Source organism: Phytophthora parasitica, assembly GCF_000247585.1.
Source record: "Phytophthora parasitica INRA-310 unplaced genomic scaffold supercont2.2, whole genome shotgun sequence".
Classification (NCBI taxonomy): Eukaryota; Oomycota; class Peronosporomycetes; order Peronosporales; family Peronosporaceae; genus Phytophthora; species Phytophthora nicotianae.
The window spans coordinates 2,624,177-2,647,875 of NW_008648988.1; the positions used below are offsets into that span (position 1 = coordinate 2,624,177).

The 23,699-nt window shown below is 51.7% G+C and overlaps 16 protein-coding genes across 19 annotated transcripts; 7 read left to right on the top strand and 9 right to left on the bottom strand.

The window, feature by feature from the left end:
• Positions 1–62: 62 nt before the first annotated feature.
• Positions 63–1,801, bottom strand: PPTG_02897 (hypothetical protein). The gene is made up of 2 exons (XM_008894226.1): positions 491–1,801; positions 63–426 (listed from the first exon to the last, which is right to left on the bottom strand). Exons 1-2 carry the CDS (start codon positions 1,730–1,732, stop codon positions 202–204), a joined length of 1,467 nt encoding a protein of 488 aa, XP_008892474.1. The 5' UTR covers positions 1,733–1,801; the 3' UTR covers positions 63–201.
• A 60-nt stretch (positions 1,802–1,861) lies between these two features.
• PPTG_02898 lies at positions 1,862–2,714 on the top strand. 2 transcript variants are annotated; one of them, XM_008894227.1, is made up of 5 exons: positions 1,862–1,968; positions 2,043–2,102; positions 2,180–2,293; positions 2,365–2,463; positions 2,536–2,714. In XM_008894227.1, exons 1-5 carry the CDS (start codon positions 1,927–1,929, stop codon positions 2,635–2,637), a joined length of 417 nt encoding a protein of 138 aa, XP_008892475.1. In that variant the 5' UTR covers positions 1,862–1,926; the 3' UTR covers positions 2,638–2,714. The 2 variants fall into 2 exon arrangements, with proteins under 2 accessions (XP_008892475.1, XP_008892476.1); XM_008894228.1 differs by having other exon boundaries at positions 1,862–1,907.
• On the bottom strand, positions 2,640–6,931 carry PPTG_02899 (hypothetical protein). Its single transcript, XM_008894229.1, has 2 exons — positions 4,412–6,931; positions 2,640–4,336 (listed from the first exon to the last, which is right to left on the bottom strand). Exon 1 carries the CDS (start codon positions 6,894–6,896, stop codon positions 4,419–4,421), a length of 2,478 nt encoding a protein of 825 aa, XP_008892477.1. The 5' UTR covers positions 6,897–6,931; the 3' UTR covers positions 2,640–4,336; positions 4,412–4,418.
• On the top strand, positions 3,329–4,416 carry PPTG_02900 (hypothetical protein). Its single transcript, XM_008894230.1, has one exon. It carries the CDS (start codon positions 3,462–3,464, stop codon positions 4,371–4,373), a length of 912 nt encoding a protein of 303 aa, XP_008892478.1. The 5' UTR covers positions 3,329–3,461; the 3' UTR covers positions 4,374–4,416.
• Positions 6,932–6,989: 58 nt separating the features above from the next.
• PPTG_02901 (hypothetical protein) lies at positions 6,990–7,971 on the bottom strand. The gene has a single exon (XM_008894231.1). It carries the CDS (start codon positions 7,808–7,810, stop codon positions 7,154–7,156), a length of 657 nt encoding a protein of 218 aa, XP_008892479.1. The 5' UTR covers positions 7,811–7,971; the 3' UTR covers positions 6,990–7,153.
• A 1,113-nt stretch (positions 7,972–9,084) lies between these two features.
• Positions 9,085–10,409, top strand: PPTG_02902 (hypothetical protein). Its single transcript, XM_008894232.1, has one exon. It carries the CDS (start codon positions 9,158–9,160, stop codon positions 9,986–9,988), a length of 831 nt encoding a protein of 276 aa, XP_008892480.1. The 5' UTR covers positions 9,085–9,157; the 3' UTR covers positions 9,989–10,409.
• Positions 10,410–10,449: 40 nt separating this feature from the next.
• On the bottom strand, positions 10,450–11,538 carry PPTG_02903 (hypothetical protein; the record flags this gene model as incomplete). The annotated part of the gene is made up of 1 exon (XM_008894233.1): positions 10,450–11,538. The coding sequence occupies one exon, from the start codon at positions 11,536–11,538 to the stop codon at positions 10,450–10,452; it is 1,089 nt and encodes a 362-aa protein (XP_008892481.1).
• Positions 11,539–11,757: 219 nt separating this feature from the next.
• Positions 11,758–13,251, bottom strand: PPTG_02904 (hypothetical protein; the record flags this gene model as incomplete). Its single annotated transcript, XM_008894234.1, has 4 exons — positions 11,758–12,026; positions 12,109–12,196; positions 12,282–12,324; positions 12,401–13,251. 4 exons carry the CDS (start codon positions 13,249–13,251, stop codon positions 11,758–11,760), a joined length of 1,251 nt encoding a protein of 416 aa, XP_008892482.1.
• A 115-nt stretch (positions 13,252–13,366) lies between these two features.
• PPTG_02905 (hypothetical protein) lies at positions 13,367–14,774 on the bottom strand (the record flags this gene model as incomplete). Its single annotated transcript, XM_008894235.1, has 5 exons — positions 13,367–14,051; positions 14,116–14,251; positions 14,319–14,389; positions 14,462–14,542; positions 14,653–14,774. The coding sequence occupies 5 exons, from the start codon at positions 14,772–14,774 to the stop codon at positions 13,511–13,513; spliced, it is 951 nt and encodes a 316-aa protein (XP_008892483.1). The 3' UTR covers positions 13,367–13,510.
• Positions 14,775–15,009: 235 nt separating this feature from the next.
• Positions 15,010–15,936, top strand: PPTG_20985 (hypothetical protein; the record flags this gene model as incomplete). The annotated part of the gene is made up of 3 exons (XM_008894418.1): positions 15,010–15,024; positions 15,423–15,478; positions 15,900–15,936. The coding sequence occupies 3 exons, from the start codon at positions 15,010–15,012 to the stop codon at positions 15,934–15,936; spliced, it is 108 nt and encodes a 35-aa protein (XP_008892666.1).
• A 111-nt stretch (positions 15,937–16,047) lies between these two features.
• Positions 16,048–18,153, top strand: PPTG_02906 (hypothetical protein). 3 transcript variants are annotated; one of them, XM_008894236.1, is made up of 5 exons: positions 16,048–16,684; positions 16,750–16,899; positions 16,967–17,320; positions 17,392–17,504; positions 17,571–18,153. In XM_008894236.1, exons 1-5 carry the CDS (start codon positions 16,288–16,290, stop codon positions 17,736–17,738), a joined length of 1,182 nt encoding a protein of 393 aa, XP_008892484.1. In that variant the 5' UTR covers positions 16,048–16,287; the 3' UTR covers positions 17,739–18,153. The 3 variants fall into 3 exon arrangements, with proteins under 3 accessions (XP_008892484.1, XP_008892485.1, XP_008892486.1); XM_008894237.1 differs by having other exon boundaries at positions 17,392–18,153; XM_008894238.1 differs by lacking the exons at positions 17,392–17,504; positions 17,571–18,153 and having other exon boundaries at positions 16,967–17,390.
• PPTG_02907 (hypothetical protein) lies at positions 17,896–18,624 on the bottom strand. Its single transcript, XM_008894239.1, has one exon. The coding sequence runs from the start codon at positions 18,540–18,542 to the stop codon at positions 18,174–18,176; it is 369 nt and encodes a 122-aa protein (XP_008892487.1). The 5' UTR covers positions 18,543–18,624; the 3' UTR covers positions 17,896–18,173.
• A 60-nt stretch (positions 18,625–18,684) lies between these two features.
• PPTG_02908 (developmentally-regulated GTP-binding protein 1) lies at positions 18,685–20,125 on the top strand. Its single transcript, XM_008894240.1, has one exon. The coding sequence runs from the start codon at positions 18,755–18,757 to the stop codon at positions 19,862–19,864; it is 1,110 nt and encodes a 369-aa protein (XP_008892488.1). The 5' UTR covers positions 18,685–18,754; the 3' UTR covers positions 19,865–20,125.
• Positions 19,910–20,514, bottom strand: PPTG_02909 (hypothetical protein). Its single transcript, XM_008894241.1, has one exon. It carries the CDS (start codon positions 20,410–20,412, stop codon positions 19,990–19,992), a length of 423 nt encoding a protein of 140 aa, XP_008892489.1. The 5' UTR covers positions 20,413–20,514; the 3' UTR covers positions 19,910–19,989.
• Positions 20,515–20,708: 194 nt separating this feature from the next.
• PPTG_02910 (hypothetical protein) lies at positions 20,709–22,590 on the bottom strand (the record flags this gene model as incomplete). The annotated part of the gene is made up of 2 exons (XM_008894242.1): positions 20,709–21,285; positions 21,347–22,590. 2 exons carry the CDS (start codon positions 22,588–22,590, stop codon positions 20,709–20,711), a joined length of 1,821 nt encoding a protein of 606 aa, XP_008892490.1.
• Positions 22,591–23,146: 556 nt separating this feature from the next.
• Positions 23,147–23,449, top strand: PPTG_02911 (hypothetical protein; the record flags this gene model as incomplete). Its single annotated transcript, XM_008894243.1, has 1 exon — positions 23,147–23,449. One exon carries the CDS (start codon positions 23,147–23,149, stop codon positions 23,447–23,449), a length of 303 nt encoding a protein of 100 aa, XP_008892491.1.
• Between the last annotated feature and the right edge of the window lie 250 nt (positions 23,450–23,699).

The following is a 23,699-nucleotide window of genomic DNA, read 5'->3' on the forward strand; positions in this document are numbered from 1 at the left end:
GCTCCCATCTATTACGACTATTAATGTACATGTCAATGTCGTAGCAGAAGAATACAAAAAAGTAGTCATCTGAACTGCCATAGTGCTTCAAGAGTTAATAAGTACATGTATCGGTCTAGGGCTAAAACTCTGGAGAGCAACGTGTGCTTCATCGACTCTACTAACTGTCGACGGTGCATCTGATCCCCATAGCGGCTGCGTTTATTCCTCGTCGTCACTCATCTCTTCCTCCTCCTCATCCATGTTGGCATCTCCGTCCTCGTCCTCGTCCGATGTGAGGCCGTCGTTTTCGGGCAGTTGGCCCATAACGAGGTCGTATTCAGTCGTCTCACCAGCGGCATGGGAGACTGGAGCGGCCTTAAACGTAAGCACGCGCTTGTGGCCCGTCGGGTTGGAACTGTAGAGCAGCGTCTCGGCGTCAGGAAGCTGAATAAAACAACAAACATTAGGTTAAGCCCACGAAATAAAAAACACTTGCAAACCAACGCACCTTAGACAGATCCAGTGTCTCGTACCACTCCGGCAGCTCAAATCTCGACTTGGACTTGGCAGGCGGCAGACACGACGGGCAGTACACGCCCTTGCCTAGATTCTGCAGGAATGTCCGGGCCACCATGAGGATGTCCGGGTCTCCACCTTTACGGAGCATGTTACGCTTGATGGCCAGCTTGGCCAGGAACTCTTCATGATTCCGGAACACTGGGATCTGCAGCGTCTGCATGAGGTTCATGGCGTCTCCACGTTCGATCACGCTCTTCACAACAGGGACAGGGTCTTCCACGAAGACTCCGGCAATACCGTGCCGCATAATGGCCGACGACTCGTCGCTGTAGTCTGGGTCCAAAGCAGGACAGTCCACGAGCACAATCTTCTCTCCGTAGTGCACTTCCTGTGCTGTCTTGGTGGACTGCGGGATGCTGGCCACGTTGACCATTTGGCGACGTTTGATCGAGTTAATGAGCGTACTTTTGCCCACATTGGGGTATCCGACAACAGCGACGTTGATGGGTTTGTCCGTCTTGTCGGCCAGGCTGTCCAGGAACACTCGGAGCGGCTGTACCTCTCCGTTGTCGCGCATGCCGCTGATCTCCTGCTGACGGTCGTACAGGGCCTTGTGGCCCTTCTCCTGCTTGGTCTTCTTAGAGCTGTCCGAGATCTTAGTGTTCAATGCACGCACGGGGATCGTTGGGTGGAAGCGACGCAGATATGTGACCCATTTCTGGGCCGTCTCGGCCGACACCAGGTCGATTTTGTTGAGTACAAGCACGATTTTCTTCTGGCCCTTGGCTACCAGGCCGTCCTCAAGAGACAGAGAGCGAGAACCTTGCGGATCGCGCGCGTCCAGCACTACAAGTACCACATCGGCCGTCTGTACAGCGTGCTTAAGGTCTTTCTTAGCCTGCATTTCGACGCTGAGAGGGGTCACGGGGGCAACGTCATTGGCCAAATTGCGCTGAAGCTTGGCCAACTGTTTGGCCTTCTTCTTGTCCTCTTTGCGCTGCTGTTGCGCCTGACGCTGGGCATCAATCTCAGCCAGACGCGCCTGCTCCACCTGCAGAAGCAGTTCCTCCTTGAACGGCCAATTGTTGGGGATACCCGGGTCTTTCTTCTTCTTGTGCTGGTTCAGCTTCTCGGCCTTACGCTCCTGGCGCTTGTGCTCACGCACCTTACGTGCGATCTTGTACTTCTTGTGCAGCGATAAACGCTTGGATTTTCCTTTCTTCTTGACCATCGTGCCTCTACTTTGACTACTGTCGCTTTGACCTTGACAACCGTTGGCGTCGGCTCCAGTCGTTTGATTATCAGACTGTGATTGGTAGAAAAGAGTGAGAGTGTGGTCCACTTACATACACCAAGTCAACGTCCGCCATAGTGACAAGAGGACTGGGTGGTCATAGTGCAGACTTGTACGTGAGACGAACGAATATGCGGCTCCTTACCCACAACATGCTCGTGTGCCACGTCAAGGTGCGTGGTCATGAGCGCTAAGCGTCAAATTACTGCAGAGTTGTTAACGGGTGTTTGTTGTTTCGTATGGCCAGGCGTGCGCCGACACGGCCGGACGCGAAGCGGGCACTCGTCCGCTCAACTTTCCGCTGCGGGTGACTCACGACGGTCTTTTGCTGGCCATTGGACTAGGCTGACAATAAGCTTTCGTTTATGACTACTATTACTACAGATTGCTCCAGAAATGGACGGTGTAGTGGTGCTTGAGACGCAGTACAGCAAGAGCTTCATGCTGCACATCATGAAGTCCATCGACTACCCGGCGTTGTGCCACACCACTAAGGAGGTGCGTTGCAATGCTGTTATTGCGAATATGATGGCGCATTCTGACCGGTGAATTGTTCCGTTTTGACGCAGCTGAACCACCCAGAGGTGCCAATTCTGCCGGAGCAGATCCCCGCCGACTTATCGGAGCAGGACGAGCTGCTGAAGCTCATCCACCGTGTGATTTTCGACGTACGTAGCTGATCTTAGTAGAGTAAGTTGATTGCCTGCATTTGACTGAGACTTGTTGCTATACTTTTTCAGACAAACATCGTGGAGGGAGAACTGATTTGCAATAACTGCGGACGTAGCTACCCGGTCACCAACGCTGTGCCTAACATGCTGCTGGAAGAGGACGAACTTTAGAACTGCTGGATCGAAATTGTATGGTTTAATGTATTTGATGAACCCCACGGTCAATTAGATGGATACTAATTTTGACGAGCAATGGGGCTTTAGAACGCATGCTTCTCTCTGTATGTGGCCTCAGATCTCTCGACACGAAAGGGTAGCTGTACCTTCGACTCTACGCCGTTGATGGGAAAACCAATCCGAGTCTGACACGAATGCCTCCAGCTGTGAACAACCTGATAACACTTCCACGACATCCTCCCAAATTCATGCTAATGCCACTACCATTCTGAAGCGTGGCTAGCACCTCGACTGAGAGCTGGAGACACCTTTACAATCGAACGACGACCACAGCATCACGACTGAATTCCAGTGCCGTCATAGAGCCAAGTCTCCGTTGCGATCTTGGACGCTCTTTCGCGTTTGAGACCACACAACCAGCATCGGATTCTTCGGTGTACGAGTAGCCTCCACTTCCGACCCTTGCAAGTTGCATCATGACGTGAGCCCCCCCCCCCATGAGGCTCTCACCCACTCGATTGCAATTCGCGACTCGGTGCATTCGGTCGACATCGCACGTGGTATCCCTAGCTATCATCTCTACTTACGACAATCGTAGCACGACGGTCACTGAGTTGACAACCATCTGCCACATAACATTTGCCAGCTGGCGTCGGTGTCCTACACAACTCGAGCCTCGAGACCCAGATCTTCAGGGGACATGCCTCTAGCAGCACGGAACAGCCTTCTGATCATAGTACCAAGCTCACTCCATCGACCATTCCACAATTTGCCTCTTCAAACACAAAGCGACAAGTGAGTTCACCGCACTACCATCCATGAAGGGTTTCTCGTTCATCACTGCTTCCACCCTCGCCATCATCGCCACAGCTAACCGCGTTGCCGCCACGGCCACGGGAGGCGTCTGCTACGATCCTGATCACGTTGACTCCGCCACAGAAGCCACCATCTCCGCCGACTTCCAGACCATCAAGGAGAAAGGCTTCGATCTCGTCCGAACCTACATCACCACGTACGGATCCGCCGACATGGCCACACTGGCCATCGCCCAGGGCCTCAACGTCTCACTCGGCGTTCCTTTCGACAACGACAACCCCAGTGCCACCGCCGACTACGTCACAGCCGCCATCTCGGCCGGTTCACTCTCCAACGGATCAGCCAGCATCGTCCAGATCTTCGTCGGTAACGAGAACTTGGCCTCCGTCGATCAAGTCCCGTCCGAGATGCTCAGCTACATCACCCAACTACAGGAGGCTCTGCCCAATGTGCCCATCGGCACCGTACAGCGCAACACCGAGATGCTCGACTCGTCTCGATACAACGCCATCTCGGGCCTCGCCGATCTCTTCACAGCCTGCGACGTCGTGGGCGTCAACATCCAGCCTGTCTTCACAGCCGACACTGCTGCGACCGACGCCATCACACTCGTGTCTAACCAGTGGACGGAACTGCAAAACAGCGACACCGAGTCGCGCTTTCCCGGTCTGGCCGACAAGTTGGCCATCACCGAGACAGGCTGGCCCAGTGCCGGATCTGCAGACGGCAACACGGGCTCCGTCACTGGTGCTCAGCAGTTCTACTCGGACTACATGACGTGGGCCGCCGAGAACCTGGACGCCTCTCGCAGTCATTACTTCCAAATGTTCGACCTGCCGTCACGCACCAACACGGTCTTCGAGGCGCACTTCGGCATCTGCGACCAAGACAGCAACGAGAAGTTCACGTTGTAAGAAAACAATCATACAGGTTTAAAACAGCAAGGGCTTACCGCATGATTAATGCTGTTGTTGTGTCTGTTGTTCGTTGTGCGAGGCCAGAGTGTCGAGTTGTTTACGGTAGAACGCCTTAAGTTCGCTGACCTCGGCCTGCAATTCCTCGACTTGTTCTTCTTTCTCGCCGAATAGCTCGAGCAGCACCACTTGATGTTTCTGCAATTTCGCCAGTTCCAACTGCGTCTGCTCCCATTGTGCCTCGCCACTCTCTAGCAACGCGTTCCGTGTGCTCAGTCGAACGATCTCGTCGGTTGTTTGTTTCTGTCGAGCTTCCAACGCTTCCAATTGCTGCTTGAGCATCCTGTTCTCGCCTTCACGTAAGCGCAGTCGCTGCTGCAGTTGACTGAGCCCCAAGACTGACGTGTTGCCCGTCGAACTGAGCGAGTCTCCCATGGTTGTCTCCAACGTGGTCTTGAGGATCGACGCCTCCGCTTCCGAGCCACTGTACTGTTCCTCGATGCTTCGTCTAGACGTGGAGCCTGTAGACAACGGAGGACCAGGTTGCAACGTCGAGCTCTTTAACCGCTGTAGCTCTTGTTGGTGCCATTCCAGATCTTGTCGAAGCTGAGCCTCGCGCTCACGAGCCTGTCCCAGCTCAGCCGTCGCAGTAGCCGACGCCTCCAGCTTTTTAGCCGACGTTTCTACGTTCTCCAGTCGAGTCTGAAGCTGTTGTCTCGCTTCTGCCTCTACGTCACGCTGGTGTTTGGCCTGATTCAAGTCGATCTGTAGAGCGTCAGCGTGTCCGCGCAGTTCTCGCGCTTCGGCCTTGGCACTCTCCGCTTCTTCTTGAGCACGAATCAGCTTAGCCTGCTTCCTAGTAAACTCCAGCTCACGCTCGTCCACTTGACGTTGAAGCTCTTGGAATTTCTGCTCCAGCTCCATCTTCTCCTGTTCAACAACACGATGCTGTTCCGTGGCCTCTTCAATCTGTGCCAGTAGTGTACTCTCTGTAGCCTTCCAGCTCTCTTGTCTTGCACGTTGCTCTTCTTGTAACGTATGGATCTGACGAAGAAGCGGTTGAGTGGCTTCAGACACACTTTGACCCAACATATCCACTCGAGCCATTGCGTCCTGCCACTTGCGCTTGAGATCAGCGTTCTCTGCCCTCGCCATCTCTTCACGACGTGCTGCTTCTTTCTCCAAATCGCGGATATTATCCTGTAGAAACTGGATCGTGTGCTGCAGCTCCTCTCTCTCGACACTAAGAGCCTCGTTCGACTGGCTAGCAGACTTGAGTCTCTCGATTTCCTCGTTCTTGCTGGAAACCTCCTGAGTTAACTGGTTCACTTGAGTCTGTAGCGCCTCTAATTGTTGTGTAGCCTCTAAAGCTTGACGTTCAGCCTTCTCCACCTTCGCACTCGTAGTGTCTGCACTACTCATCAGCTGCCGGTTCTCCTGCGCTAAGCGAGCCTTCTCCTCCTCACTAACTTTCAGTTTGGACGACAGATCCTTCACTTCTTCACTAGAAGATTCACATTGAGACTGTAGCTTGAGTGTTCGTTCCTCCAGCTCGTCCTTCTCTTTACGGAGTGTACGTAGTCGTTGTTCCAGTTGCGCCTGCTTGACGGAAAGTGTCTGGCCTTCATCTAACAACGCACTGAGCTTCTCTTCCTTCTCTGCCAGAGCCATTTGAAGCGCCTGGACGTCTGCGCTTTGACTGTTACTCGTGTCTCGATGCAGTTGCGTCAACTTGGCCACTTCACGCCGCATATTCTCCAGCTGCTCCGTTAGAAATTGCGCGCGTTCGACAGCAGCGACCTCGCGATGGCACGTCTTGTCCAGCTCATTGTGCAGCTCTTGGATGGTTGCCGATGTCGCCAACAACTGTGACTCTCTCACCTCCAGCTCCTTCCGAAGTGTTGAAACTGCATCTTCAACACCTTCTTCCTCTTCACCTGCACTAGGATCTGATACTTCTACACTTTCAACCTCGTCTGGCTGCTTCTCCTCAGTTTCAGTCTCAATTTCAGCATCCCCAGCCTCCTCTTCAGACTGATCCTCAATACTCGGCTCCTGTTCCTGTTGAGCTCCCTTTTGCTCTTCTAAAGCGTTCGCATCGTCTTCTTCCTCTAATTTTGACTCGTTTTGTACTTCCTGAGCCTCTTCTTCATGCTCTCCCTGCGTGGTATCAGTAGGTTTGTCCTTGGGCTCCTCAATCTCTTCAGCATGAAGTTCGGTCTCCTCAATAACAGTGGCGATCGTCTCTGTCTTCTCCTCTACTACATCGCTGGGGATGGCTTGATCGGCCTCAACTGTCGTTTTATCCGCCTCGTTATCGGGAACTTTGTCCTCAATCTGATCTCCAGACGTCTTGACTGGAACCGCTAGTGGAGGTGGCACGCGAGCACCAGGCGCTCCCGTCACCACCTGGTCGAAGGACTTCTCCACGTCCTCGCGGAGATTACGGACCTGCTCCAGCCCCTGCGAAACGATGGACGTCACGTTAAGCTTGGTACCCCAGCCTCCCCATGCAGACGACATTTTCGTGTTATTACGTGAAATAGAAATGAATGATTTCTATCACCTAAAATCTAGAAATGGGTACATTTGGTGAAGAAGATCTTCAGAAAAAACTCCTCAGTACATGTAGAAATGGCTACATCTATTAAACGAAACTTTGGTGTGTGCCCACGGATGGCCTACTTTCGTCCTAACCAACTTGTGAGTGTTTGTAAGGACTCCATCGCCATCTACATGGACAAAACCTGCAGTACTACTTCCAGACCATTAAAAACCTCCTACAGCTTCGCCTTGCGCGCTTTATCACCGCCATCTCCAGCCTCAAGTCGCTTCTTCTTGTTATCATACTTGATCGCCTTCTTCTCGACTTTGCCAAACGGAGTCTTCTTCCACATCTCTTCAAATTCGTCTGGAGTGCCACTTGAGCACACCGACTCGAAATGACCTCCATCGTCTTTGTTCTGGCGGTTCCAAGTTCTGCGCAGTTTTTTGCCCTCGATCTGTCGCTCGTGTTCGGCCTTCAGACGTCCCGTTGAGTCCTCATAGCGACGGCGCGTGCTCGCTACTTGTCGACCCTTGGCGTCCATGACGGTGGAGTTGCTGAACGAGTAACACGAAAAGGTATGATGATCGCCTGTAGGTTGGTTGCCCTCCTTACGGACAATATCACGATTCTTTTTAAGGTTCTTTTCCTTCGAATTGGTGCAGTTGTCCGTTAGGCGCTTGTGGTTCTGTTTGGTGCCCTGGATTGGTAGATCTCTAAAGAACTCGTCTTCGATGGTGGCGTCCGGCATCATGAACAACCGACTGTGGATGTCGAATGGGCTGAAGCGCAGCATTTCATTAGTAATGCGATCGAACTCCATCATCGACTGCTCGATACTGGTAAAAGGGCTCCAGATGCGGGGGTGCACTTTGTCCCTGTCGTTAAGCATGGATCCTTTTCTTGACTTGACCTGACTGTTTCAACTTATTCGCTAGATGGTAAATTCCAAAGTGAGCACTTGAATGCCTCCAGCAAGGTCGCTACTGTCCAGCATTAACTTCATTCTGTTCTAGAATTTCCCATTTTGAGGATCTCCGCTTTGCACGGGCTCGTTACCAGTAGCCTTCTAGAAGAATGAAAACTTCAACTTGAGCACTTCAACATTAGATCGTACTTAATAGAATTTCCTTTGCTTTAAGGTCGAGAGGTCCTGTATACATTCGGCAATCTGTTAGTGCTGTGGTAGTGAGGAAGTACAAGTCGTCTTAGGGTGTTTGGAGCATTACGTGTAGGGGGTGTTTGCTTCGTATCAGTTGTTGACGTTGTTGACCCGTTAAATGGAAACCTACAAATGAAATATTACGAGAAACTACCTGCAGACTGAAATTACGAGAAACTACCTGCAGACTGAAACGATAATGCGGGCAATCTTTCATCTTCCAACTCATTTACCTCGCTGGGCGAGCTAGCTCCAGTCCAAATTCCGCGGTTCGGAAGCTTAACTGCGCGATTCTCTCCTTCTCTTCGTCAGAATGTGGACAAAAGGATGTAAACAATACGCATGGCGATCGATCGCTGTATCTGGCGGCTCGGATTATAGAGCAGCAAAAGAGCAGAGCACCCAATCATAGATGAGACCAAGAAGCCGTTAACAAAGTAAAGTAGGCAACTTCAATTTGACTGCCAAAGGCACGCAAAGCATAGCATGTAACTCATCGCCAGTTTTCGCGAATTCTGAATCAGCGCGACTACATCAAAATATTAATCCAAAAATGTCCTCATCCAGTAGAGAACAAACGTGCGCAAGTGCGCAGCTGGACCATCAGAGGAAATACGTTTCAACGCAGGGAAGTAACCAGCATTATACATGCGTGACCTCTAGCATAGCGTACATTTAGCACGAAGCTGACAGGGCTGTAGACTACAGTGTAGTATCCTTATCGTGGCCAATGTTTAGCCATGAACATTGCTCATTGAACAGCACCGCGTCAATTGGAGTGCATGTCGCACTCACGTAGATTCTCCAGTTGAAGCTGCAAGTTGCTTCAGATTCCGAGCGGTTTTGAACCTTTCAAAATCAATACAATTGTTTCCATTTTCTCCGTCACTGGTCACAAGTCCTTGTCAAAATCAATCCATTTCATTCGTTTCTTTCCCACAGCGCTTCCAGAACGCTTCTCTATCCGTACCCAGCTGTTCTCTGTCGTGCCTCTTCCTCGGTGTCATTTCCGGAAAAGCTTCGCGCCGCTCAAGGCAAATCTACTGCATACAAACGTCTAGTGTAAACCGCAACGCAATGGCCAACAACCCGCTCGAGGACGACGCTCGTGAGCTGCTGATCCTGGAGCGTCAGCGCACGGCCGCGTTGGAGCTTGAGGTCAAGTCGCTGCGTGCGTCGCTCGTGGCACTGGGCGAGTCGACCGAGTTCGAAGAGGAGCGAATGACCAACCGCCTCATTAAGCGTCTTCATGACGTCAAGAGCGAGAAGGAGAAGCTGGCGCTCGAGGTGGAGCGTGAAGAGGAGCTTCTGACCAACAATCTGCAGAAGAAACTCAACCAGCTGCGCAAGGAGAAGGTGGATCTGGAGAACAAGCTGGAGAACGAGCAGGAATACATTGTCAACCGCCTCTCGAAGCAGCTCGAGGCTGCGCGTGCCGATAAGGAGCGACTGCTGCAGGAGCTGCAGAACGAAGACAACGGTGTGCGCAAGGCGCTGGAGTCGCAGGTGGCCAAGATCCTGCACGAGAAGGTGCATCTGGAGAACGAGTTGGAGCAGGAGCAGGAGTTTCTTGTCAATCGTCTGCAGAAGCAACTCTCGGGTCTCAACAGTGAGCGTCGCCGTATGGAGCGCAAACTGGCCAAGGAGAACGTGGCGCTTATCGACCAGATGCAACTCAAGATCGACGTGCTGAAGCTCGAGTGTGGGGACAACGTCAACGCCTTCGCAGACGGCGTCAGCAAGATCCTGGCCAAGGCGAAGGAGCAACAGGCCAAGAAAGCGGCAGACGTCGTCAAGACCACCAAGGACGACATCAGTATCCATACCTGGGCTGCCTCCTCCGGCTACAAGCCGCAGCTCACGCCTGAAGGACTCGTCTACCAGCACATCCGTCGTGGCACCATGTGAAGCGACGATCGGTCACATTTTTATCTTCTGCTGGGTGCATGGACGGCAGCAGTTGGCGCGTTGGTTCTTTAACTTTTCTTTGCAGTTGCTGTCGCTGGTTGGAGATAAAACGAAGTAGCCGATCGACATCCAGACAAAAAAAAAAGATTGAAACCGAAGGCAAAGAGCAAACGATTCGAGAAGAACATCGCGGATGGAGAAGACGCGGACGAGAGCAGGAGCAACTTTAATCTTGTAACATAACGAAGTATTTTGCGTGTTAACCTTGTGATGAGTGAATGTCTTAGCACACTTCAGTATGAGTGAATGTTGACGCCACCACCAGATTCCGGTGGCATTCTCTACTTTGCAAGATGTTGCTCTGCCGCGTAAAATTTTGTTTTCAAATTTTCTATTAGCAATTACATAAACGACTTACACCTACAAACCTAGCTATGGTTTCTCCTAGCAAAACTGGTCACTTACAATGCCTGGCGCACCATGTTCTTCTGTGCCTCCGTCAGTTTGGTGGGGAATTGCACGTCAAACTCCACCACCAAATTGCCTCGCTGTGAAGGTCTCTTCTGCAGTGGCATACCCTCGCCAGCGATCACAATCTGCGTGCCAGGAGCGATGACACCCCCAAGAGGAACAGGCACTTCCCGTCCATCCAGCGTCTTGATGGTCAAAGTGCCGCTGCCCAGCAGTGCGTCGCGAAGTGAGAGCTTGGCGTGATACAGCAAGTTATCTCCGTCCCGTTTGAACTTGTTGTGCGGCTTCTGCTTAATAATAAACACGATATCTTGCGCTGGTCGACCAGGTAGAGCGTCACCCTGACCCTCAAAAGTGACCTTCGTGCCGTCCTTCCAACCAGGCTTGACATTGATCTCCAAAATCTTCTGTTCCTCACGCACTTGATTCGAGCTCGGGTCGTGCACTTTGCGCGTGATCTTAAGCTTCTTCGTGCAGCCAGTGTACAGTTGCTCCAGTGGCACTTCCAGTTCGCTCTTCAGTTGCTGTGCACGTGGTTGTCGCTGGCCGAATGGGTCGCGACCTCCAAAGCCGCCGCTCCTCATGCCACGCATGCCACCGAAGCCCATGTCGCCGAACATCGAGGCCATCGGGTCGCTGCTCTCGGCCTCGTGCAAATTCGAGGTGCCGAAGAACTGCTCGAAGATCTTAGATGGGTCTGTTGAGTGGAATGAGAAGCTGCCACCGGGGAAGCCGTTGGTCGACGTTGTGTACGTGAAACCTCCAGGCATTCCGCCCATTCCGCCCATTCCACCCATGCCACCCATGCCACCGGGCATGCCACCCTCGGGACCCTCGGGTCCAGCTGGCTGGCCCTTGAGCCCTTCCTCGCCGTACATATCGTAGATTTCGCGTTTCTTCTTGTCGCTCAAGACTTCGTAGGCCTCGCCGATCTCCTGGAACTTCTTTTGGGCCTCATCGCTGTTGTTGGGGTTCTTGTCCGGGTGCCACTTAAGCGCCAACTTGCGGTAGGCCTTGCGCAGCTCGTCGTCCGTGGCGTTCTTGCTCACGTTCAGGATCGCGTAGTAGTCCTTGCCCATAGTTGTGTATTGTGTGTGTGTTGCGTATCTTGCTTGGGGGATTTCTTCTTTTGTCTTTTGTGGCTTTTTCAATTATGAGACCAAACGTTGAAGTGGATGAAATGTCAACGCTATCGAAAGATGATTTTCGCGAAAATACTAGAAAATTCTAGACTGCGCGTGCTGATTGGCTAAATGTGTTCGATTAACGATTCTGAAAGGGTTATTTTGGGACAGGTTTTAGACACTCGACGTTGTCGTTGTTGCACTACTCCGCCGCTCACGCTCTCGCTCTTGCTCATGTTTGCGCAGCATCGTGGTAAGGATATTTTCTCGATTTCTGCGTTTCGTTCGATAGTTGGAGCTCGGGCGAGGATCTCGAATCGGCAGCATCATGCGGAACGACTTGGACTCGCAGTAGCTGGTCACAGTATCTGGCAGGTCGCCATCGTCGCGCGTACTGCCATACCGCGACATGAGCTTGGTACCGCGCAATGACTCGCTTGGTACTGAACAAAAGGGACATGAATAACAGTCAGCTACTGAAAAAAAAAAAAAACTAATAACGTTTTCCCACTATGCCGAGCGCACCATTTGAGCCGCCTTTCCTGCTGTCAACATCGCCCAATGCAATTAGCTTCGGACGACGCATCGATTCTTGACAACCCGAGCACATTTCCTGCAGCAATCATATCATCCCAGTGAATCTCTATCCCAACAAGGCAAACAGTACCCAGGACTGCCTGCCATCGCTCTGGACTTACAACTTTGTCCAGTCCTCGTACGAACTTCGAGCAATGGCAAGCGCTGGAGCACGACAAAAAGGATACATCACGAATTAGCGCGCTCAAATGTACAAATGGTCCAGAAGCACTCGTTGTACTTGAGATTCTCGCGCTCCGTCTTGGATTTTTCGATCAGCGTGGCTATCGTCTTCATGCGTCGACATTCTCTTCCACGGATCGTGGCGAGGATATAGTCCCCAGCAGCATTAATGGTCTCTTGACGTCGTTGACGTTTGTTGCTGCCCGGTAGCTCGACGATCCCTCGAATAAATACATCCACTTTATCTGGGGCTGCCTGATAGTAGAGATAACACACCGACATGTTGACTCGATGTACAGACTGATCGGACATTCGGTCCTCCGTCTCGACCGATTTCATCAACTGGAACCCGAAGCGTCTCCCTGCCGTGACCATGGTGTCCATTCGTTCGACCCAGCAGAGCTCGTCGATAGTACCGGGGACGTGACTGCACTTCTCTACGAACTTAACGCCAAAGAACTCGTGCGGCTTGGCGTCCGAGCGCGTGCGAAATGTTCGCACCACACCACAGTCTAGGATGCTACCGTACTGGATCGGGGCGCTGAGCTGCATCTGCTCCGTAGTGTCAGAATACAGTCCGTCCATGACCTCGTCCAGAGTACCGGTCAGCGTCCCGCCTCCAAATGCGCTAACCATCGTAGTACGCAACACTCCGAAGGACCCAGAACTGCTGCAGTCGTCAGGAAGAGAGCGTCGCATGTTGCATGGGGCTTCACGAAGCTCTATACGCTCCGTGTACAGGTCGATACCCCGCTCTGACTTGAGCTTGAACCACTTACGTGCGTCCACCACGCGTCGGTGGCAACGTACGAAGTCCACGTACTGCAGCGCCGTCTTGGCGATGATACCATCGCTTGAGACCACGAAGGCTCGCAGCGAGGCGGCTTGTTCTTCCTCGTCGTCGGTCATGGCTAAGAGTGCAACTGGCGACTACTGCACATCGGGTTCACATAACAAATTGTGAAACTTTAGGTGCACTTGAAATGTAGCTATCGTCGAGCGAATATCTAAAAGAATGTATGAGGTCATGTTACAGTAATTTTCAGATAGTTTCGACACCGCAACACCTGATAATTTCTACATGCACTTGTGTGATGTCGCAAATATTTACTTGATAAAACTGGGACTACTGCCCTGCATCAACATAATACTTGGCTTGCATCTACCACTACGAGGCCTTCTTTAGTACCATTGCGATGACAACGATTGCCACGAGGATGGAGACGCCGATGCCCAGCAGACAGCACATTTTCTTGCGGTATGACTTCTGGTGCTTGATGGCCTTCTGTACCTCCTTGTTGCCCTGCTCCACGTAGTTGGCGGCTGTGCGCACTTGATAGTCGATCTGGTCCAGTAATTCGCCCTGCTGCTCCACCAGCAGCGCCAAGTCCAGGAACATTTGATGCAATTCTGCCACACTCTGCTCCAACTTGAGTACATCCTGGTACTTGTCTTGGCAGTGGAGGAAAACATCGGTGATGGATTCGGCAGCCCCGCCCTGAAGAATGGCGCTTTTGTAGATAGATCCGGGGTCTCCCGAGCGCATAACAGCATCAATCTCTGCCTCGGACGCGTCAGGTTTCACGATCTGTACTTGTCGTTTCACCTTGTTCTTCATATCGCTCTTGTATTTTTGCTGAGCCTTCTGGTACTCCTTCATAGCATCCATGAACTTCTTGGTCAAGGTAGCGCACATATTATCGCGGATTCTGAGCATGATCGAGCAATTAGAACAGCTCCAGTAGCTTGTTAATCGTTTCAATTAAAACGTACCGGACTTCAGACAGAGGTGTGTTCTTGTCCTTCTTCCTCTCAGCCGATTCCTTCTTAAGCCGCTCCAGTAGTCCTTTGGCATGTGCAGCAAGCTTGTTCGTGGTCTCAATCACGAATCCGAGCTCGGTACTGATGGCTGTGTGGATGCAAACACAGTTAGTGTACAATATCTGATTAGAAGAACTCTTGCTTAGCTCATATACCTTGCTCTTCAGTATTTGACGTCGCAAGTATAGCTTTGCTATTCAGCTCTGTGATCTGTTGTGAAGCGAGGCTACAGCAGTGAACAACCAGGAGCATTGTCAGTGTTATTAACACGCCAAAGAAGCACAACCAACATCCGAACCTTATATTGGCAAGGTCCATTTGCATCTCTTCGACATCCTTGAAAAACACCTCCATGAACTTGGGCCGAACGACGCCACGGCTACGCAGGCGCAAACACGAGCATTAGCAATACGGTACTCGTAAACTACAGCTAGCACTAGCATCGTAAAACTCTTCTTCACCTCTATCCACCCACAAAGCAATTAGTACCCATTAGCCCACCGTGACATGAGACTGGAACTATAGCAGCACGGTACACGCACCTCGACATCGATCGCGACCTGGTCCGAAGGAGGGGCTTTGCCTTTGATCTCTGCGAGCCGATCCAACATGTGATCTCTCCGCTTCTAAGTGGATGTTATTGCCGCGTGCAAGTAGCCGTATTTTCTCGGGGCATGCGACGGAGTGGGCAGTTGTGTACAGGTGAGTTGCAAGGCAAAGTGATCGATCATTTCCTTGCAGCACTAACAACAGCAACTATGTATAGCTAGTTCTGTGAAACGAACACGAAGTGGGCGACAAGAGCTTGCATGGATAAGATGCTATGGCTAGACCAACCCGACGGCGATGAAGACGACTAAGGTAAGTATAAAGTATAGCATTCAACTGGATCAACATTACGAATGTCACCACGAGGGATAGCCTACTTAGATGTCATACGTGGATGGAGAGCTCATATGAGGAGAATTATCTGGAATGGTTTCTGCTTTAGTTTCTGCTTTTAGCTGCCGTGATTTTGATCATTATAACGACCCCGTTAATTTAAGCAAGGAAGACGAAGTTACTGCTATCAACTTCGTTTCGCTTGAGCGTTAAAACCTACCAGTACTCTGCACCCCCCCCCCCCCTACATGTACATATTTTGCCTAACGGCAAGTCACACAGACTTAAATGACATGCAACGTTAGTCATCTCTGATAGCTGCGCAAGCGGCAAGTGTTATGCTATCACTGATGCTCCACCCACCCAACTATCTATAGCACATATATCTCCTGGACACACAGGGCGACGCAAATTGGTTGTCAACGCTGACCAGGTAACTAGAAGTCCACACTGTGCGTGGGCAGACATTCATCTAGCTCAACGCGAGCAACCCAGCTCAATACGGCCAGAAACGTTGGTTTAACGAGCCTATCAGCCGCATTCGACTTTATCCGACAAGTCTACTTGGACTAGCAAATACCTCACAGACATATTGAATCGAGGATTTCAACCCTGTAAGATATTCACACAATCGATGACCACCAGGACAAGTTCGTGAACGTGCGGAGGCGGCGACAGCAACTGCCGAAACACAAACCATGACTAACCTACAATCCAAGTGCTAAGACCAACAGTTTCCGCCATCGCTCTGGCAGTACTCACACGATTAGACCAGAAAATCCAACGCAATAGAGAAGCTGTCAACACCTTGGGGGTTGCTGCAGTTGAGGTCCACCGGCTAATTACATGTACAGACGCGAAATGCCATTCCGGTGCTTCCAGCCTTTGTGAATTTCATTTTGAAGCCATTTTCGTGATTTTTTTAAGGTGTGCACTACACCCAATAAGTTGAGCTCGTCACATTGGATAATTCACGACTACCACATCAATTTTATTGGTCAAAAAGGAAACATCTTACCTTCACTATGCGTTCATGGGAAAACCCAAGTCCTCGAGCTAAAGGCCCCCTCATTTGAGTCTTCCAGCGGAAGTCCTAATCGTCGGGCCTGTTAACTTGCGCCGGACCTCTTTGCCTTCTCTTCCTTTGCGTGTGCCCTACGGACGTCTCCTCTCCCCCTACGTCCGTCCTTCCCTGCTACCACCACGCTCGCGGACCGCAAGAGAAAACGAGGCGACGGAGGGATGTCCCATGACGGATACTACGCCTCCTCGCGGGACGACACGCCGCCGCCAGCCCCGCACAGCGCGACCTCGGGCTTCAGCGACCCCGCCAACCCCAGCACTGTGCACTCCATGACCGACTCGAACGGCCTCATGCCGCGTACGCACGTAGCGGTTCCGCCACAGCTCCAGGGCGACGAGGACCAATCCATGAGCGACTCGGACCGCTCCAATTCGTCGTCCGCACTCAATCTATCGCAGGCTTCTGTCCTGGACATTGTCAAAGAAGGCAAGCGCGTCATCGCCGCATTCCTCAGAGAGACGCAGTGCTATGACGTCATCAAGAACAGCGGCAAGGTCGTGGTCTTCGACGTCAAGATCCCCATCAACCTCGCCTTCTTCGCACTGGTAGAGCACGGTAAGTAGAGCAGAGAAGGAAATGGTGTCGTATTGACTAATATTTATTTATTTGCTGCTTATTAGACATCAAGTCGGTGCCCATTTGGGATGCCGAACAGGGAAAGTTTGTGGGTATGTTCACGGCGACCGATTTTGTCAACATCTTACGCCATTTCTACATCCGCGGGTCGCCCATGAACGAGCTAGCAGAGCACAGCATCGCATCCTGGAGAGGTACGGCCTTATAATATAGGACTGGCACTGAATTTGAAGCCTAATACTGGTGTTGTGGTCGCTATAGCAATCCCGCGATCCCTGTCAATGGCACCGACACGGGAGGAGATGGTGTCGGTCACACCAGAGCACAATCTTTACGAGGTGTGCAAGATGCTTCGCGACAATAGGCTTCATAGACTCCCCGTAGTAGACCCGACCCAGAACTCGGTCTTGGCTGTCATCACGCACAGCGGGATTTTGGAATACCTGGTGGCCACCTTTCGCGAGCAGCGCAGACTGTTCGACCAGCCCATCTTCGATCTAGGCATTGGCGTCTACAGCGGCTTCGTGACTGTTCCGGAAGATATGCCGCTTATTCGCGTGCTGCACACCCTAATTGAACGGAGGGTCTCGGCGGTGCCGATAGTGGACCCAAGTGGTAAGGTTTTGGCCATTGAAGACCCGGTATATGTGCAGTGGTGATCTCACACTTGTGTTGCTGGTGGCCAGGCGTTGTTGTGAATATTTATTGTGTATCGAACGTCACCGAGTTGGTGAAGGACCGGTCACTTACCCAGTTAGACATGCCTGTGGGAGAAATTCTCAGGATCCAAGCTGCTGAGGTGCGCTGAGGAGTTGAAGAGTTTGTACTATTAAAGCCGTGCTGACCGTGGACTGTGCTGTTGCAGGGCAACGTCGGTGAAGGCTTACATCTGTGTTACAAGACCGACACGCTGCACATGATATTCGAGCGGTTCGCTGCGTGTAAAGCTCACCGCTTTGTGTGCGTGGACGAGTATTCGCGCTGCGTAGGGCTCGTATCCCTCAGCGATTTGTTTAATTATTTCCTCGACTAGCGAGCGAAAAGTACAAAAGTGTCTCGCGCTTGGAGCGACAGAGGACAGACGTAAAGGAAATGAAAAAACATCGTGAAGCAGGCGAACCGCAAGTGGATGCGTGAACGTCGGGGACAAGAAGACCACAAACAAATCATACAACAACCAAATTTGAGAGATGGGGGAGCAAGGACGTATAGAGTCTCTTTTGCACCACACGTGATCGCCTCGGTTATCTTAAATCGGGCCTTGACCAGGAGAGATGGCCTTAAGCCTACGACGCGTAATGTTAACGTACTAGTACAGTAACGACAGATAATGCCATCACCATTGCAACACCATGACCGCTGCAACTGGATAGTGCGCCTTCATATAAATGGTTAAGTATTGACTGCATCGCAGCCTTCTTCATTAATCAACAAAAATATTCTGGTAAATGTGCGTGTCCTCTCTCAATCAGCGCAACGTCTCGAGGTGGCGACGCAGTTGATCCAGGTCGCACGAGGGCAGCCCGATGGGCGGTTCACGCCCCAATGTGGTGTATCTGTTGTAAATCTTGGCCAGAAGATCGTCCTTTTCACGGCGCTGTGCGATGCTGCGCGCCTTGTCCGGGTCTGCGTGGCCGCCCTGACGCCAGTCTCCCATACGGGCTTCAGCTGCTTCGGCAGCCCGCGCTCGCTTCTCTGCAGCTGACGGTTCAACCCCATTGATCTGCAGGCTTCCACCAAGCGTTTGCCCACCTCTCGGCTGCTGCTGCGGACGTGGCTGTGGCCGCGTAGTCTCCGATACGGTCGAGAGCTGCGCCTTGGACGAGCAGCACCCCATTCTCTGTGTTACAGTTCCTTTACTGTCGCTAATCAGTTCTGTTTTGGGCAATTATCTATCGAACCTCATTAACCTAGTTAATAGACTATTCTAAACCGAAACTGAATAACTTTGGGCGATTTTGATTCGTTATTCTGGGTTTCGTAGCTGCTCGGCCATCCGTTGCCACTTGCTTATCCTCCCACTAGACCTGTACACCTACGTAGGCAGCCATGTCATCCGCTATGGCCAAGATCGCCGAGCTGGAGGCCGAGTATGCTCGTACGCAGAAGAACAAGGCCACTATGAAGCATCTGTGTCTTCTCAAGGCCAAGATCGCCAAGCTACGGCGCGAGGTGACAGACGCCGGCTCCAAGTCCGGCGGTGGCGGTACAGGCGAAGGCTTCGACGTCAACAAGGCCGGTGACACACGCGTGGGGCTCGTGGGATTCCCCTCTGTGGGCAAATCTACGCTTCTAACTAAACTCACCGGCACTTTCTCCGAGTCGGCGTCCTACGAGTTCACGACACTCACAGCCATCCCAGGAACGCTCAATTACCGCGGTGCTCGCATCCAGATCCTCGATCTTCCCGGTATTATTGAGGGCGCAAAGGACGGTAAAGGTCGCGGCCGACAGGTCATCGGTACAGCCCGTACCTGCAACGTCATTCTCATTGTGCTGGACGCCATGAAGCCCGCCACACACAAGAAACTCATCGAGTTCGAGCTCGAGGGCTTCGGTATCCGCCTCAATAAGAAGCCGGCCAACATGGTCTTCCGTCGCAAAGAGCGTGGCGGTATCAACTTCCAGACTACCGTCCCTCAGAGCGAGCTGGACGCAGACACAGTCTACCAGATCCTGCACGAGTACAAGATCCACAACGCCGACGTGACGCTGCGTGCCGATGTGACGGTGGACGAGTTCATCGACCAGATCGAGGGCAACCGCGTGTATATCCCGTGTCTGTACGTGCTCAACAAGATCGACCAGCTCACGATCGAAGAACTGACGATCATCGACCAGATCCCGCACAACGTCGTGATCTCGGCCCACCACGGATGGAACCTGGACGAACTGCTCGAGACGATCTGGGACTACTGCCACATGATTCGCATCTACACCAAGCCTCGGGGTAGACTGCCCGACTACAACGCGCCGGTTATTCTTCACGAGGAGAACCCGACGGTCGAGAACTTTTGCCAGCGTATCCACAAGTCGCTGCTAAAGGAGTTCAAGTACGCCTGGGTCTGGGGGTCTTCCTGCAAGCACCAGCCGCAGAAGGTCGGCAAGGAGCATCAGCTACAGGACGAAGATATTGTGCAGATCGTCAAGAAGGTGTAAGGAGGGTCTGTCGTGCGCTTCCAAGGTGGCGCTCCAATATACTGTAGCTGCGTTTCGATAAATCATGGTTTATTAGATCCCTCTCCGTTAAAGTGGAGGATATCTATCACAGTCTACGTCTCTATCTACAGGTTGATGCTCTGCTGTTTGCACTGGTTAAGAGCATCGAGGTAGAACTGGCAGGCGGCCACGTCGTTCGAGTTGCGGTCGATGCACTCGAGGAAGGCCTTGTTGTCACTGGCGCACAAGGCGGCCGAGGACTTAGCGACGGGGGCAACAGGAGCCGCAGCCACGACCTGAGCAACTGGATCCTCCTTGGAGCCGCTGAAGGAGTCGACGACGGCGTTCACTCCGTGGCGGGCGATGGCACTGCCCGTTCCGAAGGCAAAACCTTCCGCGACAGTGGAGAGAAGACCACCACCGACGCTGGGGGCGGGGGCACTGGCCTGAGCAGGAGCAGGAGCGGCAGGCTGCTTAGCAGGAGCGGGGGCAGACTTGACCGGGGCGGGCTTGCGGGCAGGGGTGCTTGAGCGACGAGAGCGACCCATTGCGTCTTGGATTTAGCATTAGCTTGAGGTGGTTAATTGGATTGTGGGGCTCGTAATGGAGACCACCGACAAAAGTTGCCTTTTTACCATCATTCCGACTTTACATCCATCATATTTTTTTTTAGCAGATACCGAATCTTCTGGAATTAGCACCTCGGCGTCTTGGCGAGCTCAAGCCGACAGCGATTTATAATAAGAGGCACGTGCAAATGGTTACACAGGCATGTATTGTATAAATGCCGACCAAAATAACAACTTGCTTTGTAACTACGTTTTGATTGGCTAATGTCAAATTATTAGTACTGTGGAAGATTATTACAGGCGAAGACTTGCATGGCCACCTTGCCACGCAGAGCAGTCAGGATGCTCGACACAGGGAGCTGCCTACCGTACACAGCGTAAATTTTATCTATCGCAGTATCACTAGTGTAACCCGAACGAATCAGTGCCGCCACGATATCCCAAAAGACCTTTCTCCGAGAAAATGCAAACTTGTTGGCACCTCGTTCGACCGGTGTAAAGTCCTTTGCTGGCTTGAGCCCACCATTACCAAACTGAAATTCGTGCCAGAGCTCGAACAAGTCCTTTGGTCGCTTTGATAACCGTGCAACTCTCTTTTCCGGATAAACTACCACATGTGAAGGCGCGTCTAAGCGGACTGCTGGCTGCATCATTACTCGCTTCAATATCGTCTGAATCTTTTGCAGTTCACGTTGGTTTTCATGTCGAGACCGCTGCATCTCGCTCATAAGCTCTGACACTGAACGCTGTACGGCTGCATACTGCGAGTGAAGAGAAGCAAACTCTCGGCGAGAACCTTCTCCTCCTGTGCTGCTACCAGCAATAATTCCTCGACGATTAACGTCTGTTGCACTATCTTGAGTATCGATAGTGATGAGATTAAGTTGCGAGCCATCGCCCATGACAAAAAAACCCCACTCGGTCTATCGGATTTAGAGATTCACTCCCTCCCGAATTAACGTAAGCGCCAATAATTTTCTGCTTGAGTCGATCTGGAATGAGCTCGTATGTGTAGTTGTCAGAGGGTTCCATAGCTGCCCATAACAACGGCATCGCCAGTGTAGTTGCCACCGCCTCACCCATCACTTGTTTGATTGTAGGTGCTATCTGGTCAACAAATAGTGTTGGAGAAACACAGTCAATCCCATGTTTGCGTACGTAGAAACATGGACCTAGTGGTCCCGCCAGTGCTGCTGCAGTGCAGGCATCGGGGTATGGCTGCGTGTTGTCAATGTAGACGTCAACAACGCCTTTGCGTGTCCTCCAGCGTCCACGGCGGTTAACAAAGTCCTTTGACATTCCGCACCGAGAAGCATACGTTGATGCACCCTTGCGAAAGCTGTGTGTTCCAAGTTTCCCTGTCTTCATATTCTTAAAAGCGGTGTTTGTAATGATGTCTCCCAGAAACCGACGCACCACGCGATTCCCATCCTTCGGGTGACCGTAGATGAACTCCGAGTTAGAAACATTCGTGCTCGTCTCAATGTAGACGGCCAAGTTGAGTAACCCACACATTTTTGGGTCCATACTGCCGAGTACAATCTGCTCAGGGGCGTCTCGTTCTTCATGTATGTTCTTCGACCATCGCATCTGGCACAATAGCGTGGAAGGGTACTGCCTATTCGGCACAAAATTGGCAAACTGTAACTTCATCATGTCATCTATACGAGCCATAATGTGCCACTGCAAGGTAAGGACGCTGCTCACCATGTACGCCGTCTCACCCTTCCCCCATTTTGAGCGCACAAGAGACAACGAATTCAGGAACTCGTCAAACTCCAGGCTTCGCCGCGCTTTTGGCTCGACACCCTCTCTGCGAACCTCAAACTTCTTCACTCGCTTAATCAGCTTATTAACTGCGTCTGATCGCGTAGAATTTCCGTGCGCTGTCACAGGATCCCACGATGCGTTTATTCGGGGCATGAAGGATGATATGGCTTTCTTCGAGAACTCTAAAGTGGCAGATCTGCGATGAACAGGTCTCATGTCGTCGCTGGGGACTGGGCTTCCGTACGCTAGCTCATTCATCCAGTGGCATACGTGCTCGGGGGTTATAGCAAGCAACTCCTCCATAGTGAAGGCGTGATCGCTGTTGTACTCGACGCCGTCCTTGTAGGACATAAACTTGAGGAGCTCGGGCTTATAGCGACTTGTCATGGTAGGATAGTGATCTGCTTTTTCAATTTTCCAGTCAGTGCACGTCTACCTGATTTGCAACCCTGACAAGGTGTTTGTATAGAGTCTGAGTTGCAACTCAAGCTTTGTTTTACTATGGTGCACACAACCCAAGTTGAAACTTACACACCACTTCTCAGCCACGGTGCCGATCAAAATTCTTGTCGATACCTTGCTTCTGGCCAATCACAGACCGAGAATCGCCGGAAATACAACCCCGGTTGCAAATGGCCGATAATGTACCCGTATTAGTACAGGTTATGAATAAGATGGAGTCGACCATCAATGCCATACTACTGTAGTAGGAGGAGTGAATCCAAGGAATTACTTAGGTCTTCTATTCAAGAAAGACAAAATAGGGGGTTTCAAAATTAAAAAAATCGATTTCGAAATCGTTCACGATTTCGTGCTGTGCCACTGTCCCAAATCGGACGAGGTACTTCATCAAAATCAAATGCAATTCCCTCCAAAATCCTTCGACTCCCTCCGAGAGGGGGGGGGGGGTCCCCTCGTAGGTTCCAGTCGCAAATTTGCCACCATGGCAGCCAAGGGAGTAAAGAATCGAGACAAAGCAAGCGATGATGCGTCGAAGTCCCATCTTCGAACTGAAGATCTCTACGCAATCGTCACCTGGCTTGAACATCCACCTAACTTCGTGAAGTGCTTTGGGACAACCGGGAAGCCCTCAGTGGGGAAACAGTCGACGAAAACCAGCGGTTTCAAGGAGATGGCCAACACTCTGTTCACTAGCAGCAAGGGGAAGTTTAATCTTAAGCCTCATCAAATGCGCAACCGCTTTACTACATACAAGGTGCGGTACCTACGTACGAAAAGAGTATGAGGACTCAACTGGTGCTGGTGTAACAACAGAGGACGCAGCGAAGGGAATTCACACGCTGAAGCAAAAACTTGACTTCATGTGCCCTTGGTACGAGAAAATGAACGATCTTTTTGGTAAGAAGTCTAATGTTACCCCACTAGACTCTTTTGATTCCACCGAAGTGGAGGAGGAGGGTTATTTGACGGAAGGTGACAAAGACAACGAAGAGGACGATGGCGGCGAAGGAAGTGCAGGGGGCGAGGACGAGGAA